Source organism: Ipomoea triloba, chromosome 5 (assembly GCF_003576645.1).
Source record: "Ipomoea triloba cultivar NCNSP0323 chromosome 5, ASM357664v1".
Classification (NCBI taxonomy): Eukaryota; Viridiplantae; Streptophyta; class Magnoliopsida; order Solanales; family Convolvulaceae; genus Ipomoea; species Ipomoea triloba.
The window spans coordinates 6,393,214-6,403,584 of NC_044920.1; the positions used below are offsets into that span (position 1 = coordinate 6,393,214).

General features: G+C 37.8%; 1 protein-coding gene across 1 annotated transcript; it reads right to left on the minus strand.

The window, feature by feature from the left end:
• Nucleotides 1–2,114: 2,114 nt before the first annotated feature.
• LOC116019406 lies at nucleotides 2,115–7,304 on the minus strand. Its single transcript, XM_031259589.1, has 4 exons — nucleotides 7,191–7,304; nucleotides 5,765–5,818; nucleotides 5,496–5,687; nucleotides 2,115–3,606 (listed from the first exon to the last, which is right to left on the minus strand). The coding sequence occupies exon 4, from the start codon at nucleotides 3,576–3,578 to the stop codon at nucleotides 2,364–2,366; it is 1,215 nt and encodes a 404-aa protein (XP_031115449.1). The 5' UTR covers nucleotides 3,579–3,606; nucleotides 5,496–5,687; nucleotides 5,765–5,818; nucleotides 7,191–7,304; the 3' UTR covers nucleotides 2,115–2,363.
• Nucleotides 7,305–10,371: the final 3,067 nt, after the last annotated feature.

Sequence of the window (10,371 nt, forward strand, 5' to 3'; positions counted from 1 at the left end):
CTCGTCCGCTGCTGCTGCCCGCGTTCGGAATCCGGCGTTTGTTGCGTGGTCTCGCCGTGATCAAGGGTTGCTGTCTCTCCTTGTTTCTTCGCTGTCCGAGGAGGTGCTCTCCATCGCCGTCGGCTGTCGGACATCGAAGGAGTTGTGGGATGCCATTGAGCAGTCCCTCGCTTCCGCCTCTCAATCCCGCCAACTTCACTTGCTTAGCCAACTCCATGGTCTCCGGCAAGGAGATTCGTCGACGACAGAGTATCTCGGGCGAGCTCGGCTTATTGTTGAAGATTTAGCTCTCGCCGGCCGAAAGGTAACGCTGGAAGAACAGAACCTGTACGTGTTCCGCGGCCTTCGACCGGAGTTCAAGGGTGTCACCTCTTCGCTGGCGGTTCGAGGACATCCGGTGACGCTCCTTGAGCTTGCTGACTTGCTGGGCGCGCAAGACTTCATCGCCGGTGATGATTACGCATTGCCTGGAGGTGCTGCACCGGCGGCTTTCGCTGCNAGCGCTTTGCGTCGGATAATCAGGTATTTTTTGAGTTTCACCCTTCCTTCTTTGTTGTGAAGGATATTCGGACCAAGGAAATTCTTTTACGGGGCAATAGTTCCGGTGGGCTCTATACCTTGCCGGTTCCTTCTGGTTCACCTTCCGCGTTTATTTCTGCTCGTGCTTCGGCGTCTACGTGGCATGATCGTTTGGGTCATCCACATCAGCGTGTTTTACATCGAGTCTTGGAGTCTTGTTCTGTTCGTGAGTCGAATAAAACTTCTCATACTGTGTGTTCTGCGTGTCAAATGGGTAAATCTGCACGTTTCCCACTGCCACGTGTTGTCTCTGTTAGTTCGAATGTGCTAGATTTAGTTTATACGGACATTTGGGGCCCTGCTCCTGTACTCTCTTCTGAGGGTTATCGTTATTTTGTTTTATTTGTGGATGACTTTTCTCGTTATACTTGGTATTTTCCTATGAAATTAAAGTCAGATATATATTCTGTTTTTGAGCGTTTTCGATGTTTAGTTGAACGTGCCTTCAATCGTAAAATCAAAGCTGTTCAATCTGATTTAGGGGCTGAGTATAAAAAGTTACATTCTGTTTTTGTTCAGCTTGGTATTAGTCACAGGCAATCTTGTGCGTACACACACGAACAGAATGGTCGTGTGGAACGGAAGCACAGGCATGTGGTTGAAACCGGGCTAGCACTTATGGCTCGTGCCTCTGTGCCGTCTCGGGTCTGGCATTTTGCTTTTGAGGCTGCTGTTTTCCTTATTAACAAAATGCCCTCGCATACTCTCCATAACTCTAGTCCTCATGTCTTGGTGCACAGATCTCAGCCATNTACTTATGATTCTCAGTCCTAGTTTACTTATGATTCTCAGTCCTAGTTTACTTATGATTCTCTTGTATATATACTCTTGTATTCCTACAGTCATATTTTGTGAACTCTAATACAAACATAATTGTTCTCATCATTAGAGTTGCGGGTTGGGTATTACCCGCACTCGCAAAATCACCGAAGGAGCAGAGATAGGGTAAGAATTTTATTACCCGCGCGGGTGCGGGTGCGAGGAGTGGGTTGGGAATGTGGGTGCGGGGGCGGGAATACCCATTGCCATTCCTACTAAAGTGGTACTACCATCAAGGGTATAAATCTAAGTTGATTTTTAACTATTATCCATGAATATGACAAGTTTCAAAAAGAAAATTTTAACTTTTAAAATTATTCACACCAAAACAAATTAAAGATGAATTCTCACAATCTTTTTAGTATGAGTTCAAACTTCAACAAAATATAAAACGAGTATATAACAAATATCAATACACGCATAATGTAACGTACACTTTTTAATAAATGCATTTAATGATTCAACGCATGTATTTAACGAAAGTATTTCATACTTTTCAACTAATCACTAAATAGTCATAATAATTTATTGATGCAATGAATTTTTGACTAAAGCATTCGAGATTCCCTGAATTAAGCATAATCACAAAATTGGTGAATTTCAGACTTTCAGTGATCTTCAACTGGTTAGGAAAGGAAACGAATGAAGATCAGAAGAAATAATAAAAATAAAAATAAGCAATACAACAGCCAAAACATTTCAGAATAGCAATCAAGTTCACAACAAAAATGGAAGATTTGCAATTTTGCATTCATTAAAACAATACATTTATATTACATGACTGGATTTCATCTACTACACACTGACATCAAAGAGCACCATAACTAAGCTTCATCAACAACAAACTGAAACAAACAACAACTGGACTAAGAAAACTGAAACAAACAACTGGACTTAGAAAACTGAAACAAACAACAACTGGACTTAGAAAACTGAAACACTGGGGAGAAGAACAAGACAGGTTCTTATGCTTTCGGGATGCACTTGCGAATCCATACTTCCTTGCCTTTAATCGTGAAATTTGCTGTCTCCCGGCCTCTGAGAATCAAGTGAACGATTCTTGGAGAGGAGAAGACAATCAGGGCAAACATTGACTGCTCATTAGGCTTCACCGCCTGCATAGAGATAGACTCCACACAGTCGCCATACATCCCGATGAAGTAAAACCAAAGCTCCCAATCAAAAACAGGATAGCCATTTGAAAATGTAGCATACATTGTCCTGTCGTCTTTTGGTTCCTCCATGCGCAAAGGAGGCATCGCTGATTGAGACGACTCACCTGTGGGTTTGAGTCCTCTGAACCTTTGTATCACGGGATCAAAGGGACGCATCGCTGATTGAGACGACTCACCTGTGGGTTTGAGTCCTTTGAACCTTTTTATCACGGGATCAAAGGGAGGCACCACCGATTGAAATGACTGACCTGCGAATCTGAGTCCTCCAAACCTTTGTATCATTGGATCAATGGGGGGCACCACCGATTGAGATGAGTCACTTGCGAATCTGAGTCCTCCAAACCTTTGTATGTTGGGATCAATGGGAGGCACCACCGATTGAGATGAGTCACTTGCGAATCTGAGTGCTCCAAACCTTTGTATGATGGGATCCATGGGAGGCGACACTGACCGAGATGACTCACCAGTGACTATGAGTCCTCCAAACCTTGGTATCATGGGATCCATGGGCTCAGCAACAGGCGGTGGCATCATGACCATTTCAGTTTTCAGCAACTGTCGTTCAACGTTTCTCGTGATGGCCATTTGGATGAGATCGTCCAATACCTTGACACAAACAGTCTCCACAACCATTCTGATGCCACATAATGCATTGGCCCGGTTTTCATGGAAGAACTTTAGAGACAACTGCTTTCCCAAGACATTTTGAGTGAGTGAAATCTCACTTGCATCAGAAGAGAACAGATACATGGCATCTGTGATGCATCTAAGGCAAGCCACAGCATCATCAGCAAGTCCATTGATCATTTTTATGGACGATGACAGGATTTTATCCACAGCATTTTTTATTTTATTCTTTTCCAACCAAATCCATAAGGCAATCACATTCACAGATACCTTAGGATCACGCTCAAGCTCAAAAACAAGAATTGAATAGAGTTTTCTGTCTATTTCATGGAAAAGATTCTTCAACTCGACAGGAACTTCAGGATAGGCAGCATCCATGGCAAAATATGTTCTTTGTTGACAAGACCTGTTCACATGAAATTCACACCATGAGACTGCCGTGAATCTCCCAAAATGACAAGAAAGAGTAAAAGACAAGAAAAAAAAGGTAGGAAGAAATGAAGCATGCCAAACCAAACCAAAGAGACTTGAACAATAAACCTAAAAGATAAAGCCTGGCCAAGAATCATTACTAGGAAAACAAAAAAACTAGAAATGGACGAGAAACCTGGAGAGAAGGACGTTTTCGTTATGAATTCATCAATGCAACTTCTACACTGACTTTATTTATAGGCACCTTAACACTCATGCACTTCAAGTGTGGGGTAGTGGACTTTTTATCAACTAATGATATACCAAAACGGAAGTATGAATTACTATAATCTGAAAATACTTTGGAAGTAACAATTTTTAGTAGGTACTAGGTTCAGTTAATAGTTTTAGATACTTTTCTCAAATACCATGGTATACAATCATAATTTTTCAGTTCTTGTTGATATAAAATATAGGCCTTCAAAAACCCCAGCCCTGCAAATTAGGGGATATTACTTTATAGTTCCAAATAAGATAATACCTAGAAATTACCTATCAGAAACAAGAGAAAAAAAGGTCTAGCGTATATCTTTCTTCCTAAGCCTTCATAAGTTCATCCGAACCAGAATAAATTTTGGTTTCATGTTCATTTGCCATTTCAAAGACTCCAATCCAAAATCACAATATTTTTTGTGTTTTTGAGCATTATAAGCTACTAGTTAATTATTGAAGTGTTGGTTCACTGCTAGGTGTTTTAACCTTTGCACAATGGGGGACTAAGTGAACTCTTGTGAATTAAAAGAAACCAATCTCATAATGTGTTAAATTGGACACCACAATACATCCTGTGTTTGCATATAGGAAATAATTTTAGATATTATTGATGGAAAAGGAATAATTTAATTTAAAATGGAAGTTTGAACTAATTAATCATCATGCAGTATTTAATTTAAAATGAAAGTTTGAACTAAGTGTTGATTAATTAGTTAAATGTCCTGCCTGTACTCGGGGTCTAATAGATTTGCTTATGCAACATAATCATACACTAATAGGAAAAAGTATGCTCTTGCTATTATCCTAGGGATTCTGTAAACCTTTCTTACTTATTACGGAGTATTATTATTTTTAGTTCATCTAATATTTTGTGTCCACTTTGTTGTATTATTCTATAGATAATACAAGACTTGTTGTTTGTACTGTTATATAGATAAATTTTGCGTCCACTTTGAATTTCGTGAGCATAGCTAATACTCCATCTGTCTTGGTTTAGATGTCCTATTTACTATTGATTGGTCACATCTTATTCCTTCACTTACTTTCATTAAAAAATTATTATGAATCTATCTACTTGGACAGCCTCTATTAAAAAAGAATTTGTTTATACAGAGAATCAACCTTCCAAATTGTGCTCTGACATGTCTAGTTTTCTCTTTAATTGGACTTGATCCCAAATATGGAGCTTGAAAACACTCAAATCAAGCCAAATCATGTTTGCCTTGATTTGAATTGCTTGAAATCCTAATGCTTTATTGCTTTAAAGTGATAATTTTAACTGTTAGACATTCATAAAATAAATTACCATCACAACTCAAAATGGTCAGAAAATGGTAAAAGAGAAACCTAATTCAAAAGGTCTTAAGTAGCACATTTTTAGAAAGTTAAATGTGGACTAAGAGGAGCCTGTATTGCCCCTGTTTTTCACTGTAAATTCCAGTCAAGCCCTGTTTTGCACTTCAACAAATAAACCGCACACTTAATGGCAGTTATTTACTGTTGGGAATGCAAAAAGAAGAAACTAACAATATACTTTATTACAGAGAATAAAAATAGCAAATATCAAAGAAATCATTCCAAAACACCTTCTGCCAGGTTTAAATCCCATACCTTAAATGATCTTGTGCTGGCAATCCATACTCCAGTTCTCAACCACTGCCACCATTTCCTGTCTTTTTAGCTGAGCCACAGATCCTGTCTTTTTGGAAATGGTAACTTTTGCTTACAATGCTTTTCATTTACAATAGCTTGAGTATCTCTACCATTGTAAAATCGAGTTGGTGCACAGTCCAAGGCTCCAAGCTGCCAAAAGAGTTGAATAATTAAACAGAACTGTCAACTTCCGAGAAGTTTAATACAAAGCACGAACTTTATGTTACCGAGAATCAGAATATTGTAACAAGACTTGTAATGAGAGTGACCAGGTCTCCTCCCTGCAAGGACAACACAATAGTTTAGCTCTCCCTATTGAATATGTCAAGACAAAAAACAAAGAGAGTACTGATATCCAGCAAAGCTGGGAAAGACTTTCCGAGGTATGCTAGGGGTTGTAACACACAAATGCTTAGCACAAGCCCAAAAAATGCATGTACACATCACTTATAGCTTTCATCTTTGACAAAAAATAGTAGGAATTGTCTAGGTCAAAGCAAATTGAGGTAAGAGAGGAGTAAAGTCTAAATAGAGCACCTAAAATAAATAAACCAAAGGTAAAACAATTTATATAGATGAGTACATACTGAAACTGAAAATGCCCATGAGCAATAACCAAAGGGAGCAACAGCCACATCTTGAAAGCCAAAAGCTGCTTATAATATATTCCCACCACCATGAACATTTATATGAAATAAGGTTCATAAGAGTTTCTTGTAAATCCCACCACAACTGTGTTGGTAACTACTATTGATGCCAAATAAATTATTAAAAGCAAGCAATGATTTCGACTTCAATATATCCAAGCAGAGAAATAAGCAGTAGTGAAGATTGCAGCATTTCAGAAAATATCAGGTTCGTTTTGCATGATCAAATACGGACCAAATATCTGGATATATTTTTTATCATATAATTATATATTCACTGGGCCATCACCTAAGAACATTATTTGAATGTCAGAAAGAAAATACTCCAGGACCTTTCACTAATGACACTTGTGGACCTTCTAAACATGCAAGTCATTATTCATATTCTTCTTGCCATCACAATAATTTTACCAGCCTAAACCCTAAAATAAAATTAATTTTCAGAGTACTTTTTTCTATTGGCCAGGATCTATGGCATGCACTGCCCATATATTGAATAATGAAACTTTTGTATGTTCTTGGCAAGTATTTTATCTTTCAAATCCAGTACATTCTTGATTGCTAACCCCATTTATTGTGTGTAACATTTGTGAGAAATACTGCGGAGTTACATAAATTGATATCTTGAAGATGCAATAAATTAACATATCTAATTTAGATTCTAATGAAGTAAGCTCATAATTTCAAGGCTTCACAGTCAGTTGAACATTAGTCAGGAAAACACATGCATCTATTTCTTAATCCACATCATACTGATTACAGAAATGAACATTCAATAGTTCAAATACATAAACAGAATGCACAAAGTCCTAACAGTGGTAACAAGAATCTTCAACATTTAATTGCAATTAAATGATGCGCATATACTAACACAGAAACCTAACTATAACATCAAATTACTGGCAAAAGTACCGCCAAACTATGAAATTAACAGCAATACATAATATAGACAAATTTGAAGAAAAAGTTTAATAAAATACAACGAGAAATGGATCAAGCTACATACTTCAACGGCAAAGCTTCCTCCAAGTGCTCCAAACTGTGGAGAGCACCACCTTTTGCCGAGCTCTGCACTTCCTCACCATCACCGTCGACATCACCAGCAGCTGCAGAGTCATAGCTGATCCTCCCAATAGACAAACAGGACAACGAAGAACTGCGACCATCATCATTCTCAACAATGGCCTCGCCACGCTGTCCTCCGACGGAGAACTCTGGCGATCTGAACATCGAAATACACATCATTCCGGTAGCAAATTCCGGCAGTCCGGTCCGAAAATCATCGGAATTCCTCGCGCGCAACGCAATCGACATATACAAGGCGTATATGCATATATACAGATATAGATTATATGCTTTAATGCTCATTTGAATATGCAGAGGGAGAAAAGACCTGTACCAGTATATATAGGCACGCACAGAGAGAAAATATTCATACATAAGTAACAAAATATTCAATTATTCATATAATTAACAAAAAAAAATTGAATAACATTTTAAAATATTCAATTTTTCAACAAAATACTCAAAAGCAATGTATGTGTTCTAATAATGTATAATAGATTCCAAAACAAACTAATAATAGTAATAATGTTCATAAAATGTAAATTTTAATAACGGTCAATTGTTAGCAATGGATCTTCTTTCCATTGTAATCTTCAATCAAGATCCAGACCAAAAAAAAAAATGTCACTTTATTAGGAGAAAATTTGGAGCAATTCTAACTAAATTTGGAGTTAATGAACTCTCAAGGAGAAGCGAAGGATAGTTTGGAACAGCTCAGGAGGAAATCGAATTGAAGAAGTCAAAGCTGGGTTTGAAACAAAAATTCAGGCAAACACACGCGAGCCAGAACACTAGTGAGCAAGCCCGTTACTGGCATGGGTAGTGACACACCCATGAGCCAGCCAGTGTCTGGACATGGGCAATGCCACGCCCGTGTTGGTGTCCGTGCGCCTATCCTTGTTTCACATTTTTTTAATATATTTTTCTTACTTATGTAAGAGAGACTTGAACCTTAGATCATAGAATACTCTCTCATTTTATTTCCTAAGCAAGATTCCACCGTAGAACAATTTTAGTTTTATCTTACCTTACTTTTAAAAGGTTGTATTGAAGATTTCATTACCATTTCTAAGATCCTTGATTGCTCTTCATAGATAATTCTCATTTGTTTATTCTCTCTTGCTTTTAATGATGTTGTTTATTATCTATGATTTTGCCTTCTTTGCTTTACACATGCGTGAATAGTTCTATTTATGACTCGGGTTGAGAGTATCTTAAGCTCCTAAATGCCTTCACTATGATTATTGCAAAAAAGGGGGGAATTCCAAGTTAGGGTTTCAATGTTGTGGAGAATTCTTTGTATTCTCTTGTTGAGGTGTGGTGCATAACATTCTTGATATGTTATTTGAGGGAATTCAATCGCAACAAAAGTTAGGTTGGATTCCCAGGTCTTTCCTTGCAACCCTTTACTTCTTCTATGAAAATAGGAGAGTTAAATGAGATTTGAATGCTTTATTATTATTGTTGGATTTGGATCAATTGTATTTTTAGGAAATTAAGGGTGTTTTAGTCTTTATAATTAAGAAATATTTCTCTCCTATTTTACTTCTTCTCTCCGAAGGTACAACAGCGGCAATAAATCACATTTAATCAAATCCAACCGCCGCCACCGCTACACCATCGCCCATCTGCAAACACCATGGACGGAGGGAATTCTTCTCTCTGCCGCCGTTGCCAAGCACATTATTCTCTTTATAGTATACATACTTCATTTGAGTGCATAATAAGCAATAAATAAAATACTGTAATAAGCAGAACAATACCGCCACTGCTGCGTCGCCGGGTGAAGATGTTGCCGCCGCTGCTACACGCTTTTCGTCAGAACCAAAACGTCGGTAGCTTTCGTCGTTCGTCACATTCAACCTTGTTTTTTACGTGGCAATTTTGACCAAACTTTCTTTGAAATCAATGCACGTAAATAACACTACAAATTACGGGGATTTTTTTTTTATTAAAGAAACCCAACAAGAAAAAAAAAGATTGGCCAACGTCTGTGTAATATTCGATTATCGGGTTGAAGGTTTGTTTTGTTAATTTTGTTGTTTTTTTGTTTCTATGTTTAGTATTCTGAAAGGAATTTGGTGTAGTTTTGTATTGATTATCTCTTTAATGGTTTTTGCTTTAGTTGTTTTTACACTAAGATGATAAATTCACTCTGCCTTTGACCCTTTGTGTATCAGCTTGTTCATTCTTGTTTTGATAAATGAGATTTTGTGTATCAATTATGTTTAGGAGTTGTTGATTGTAAAAGGATAAAAACATTTCAAAGAGGATTGTTTTGTTGGTTTTATGACTTTTAGGTAGTCAACAGCAGGCCAACACTACCTGTTTGAATAGCGAGAATATAGGAAATATGTAGGAAAATATAGCGAGAGAATGTAGGTATTGTATTGCTCAGAATTGCTTGTCCCTTCTCCATGTGTAGAGGGTCTATTTATACATATTTTGGGCCTAGAGCCCTACAAGGAATAAGAATCCTGGACCGCCTCCAATTGGGAGTCCAGGTTACATTATAACTAATAAGCCCTAATCTTGCTAATATTATAAGTGTTAAGTCTAATTCTTATCGAACTCTTCGGTAGCTTCGTGTTGGGTCTCCTTCTTGGGCTTTCTTGATCAGTTGTTCTCTTGGGCCAATCCATGTGCCTCCGCCCTAGTGTATTATCCATCAGTTTTAGTAGCTGGAGATCGTATACGGGTGCATGCACACATTTGCTAACCTAAGTACACACGGTATTTTGTATATCAATTTTCTTGAGCATCATGACACAAACTCGTTAACCCAAGTGCACACACAATTGTATCTAAGTGCACACACAACACATTCCAAGTGCACATATAACACATTCTAAGTGCACACCAAAATGTTTAACATCTTTTCCTACACAAATTAATTCTGCAAATTTTGGCACACACAGCGTAACTTAAGTGCACATAGTCAACCCAAGTACACAATGTAATCTATCAAACCTAACTGCACAACAACTTGTTTTGCATCTTTTCATCCACATACTCATTATATTGATATTATAACACACATTTTAATCCAGGTGCACAACATAGTCTTTAGTCTTTAGTACCATTCTGGTTTTGGTGCATGCACACATCCATTAACTTAAGTG

What these genes read in the sequence shown, in the direction of transcription:
- LOC116019406 (XM_031259589.1), bottom strand. Translation starts at nt 3,578, where the DNA reads ATGGATGCTGCCTATCCTGAAGTTCCTGTCGAGTTGAAGAATCTTTTC.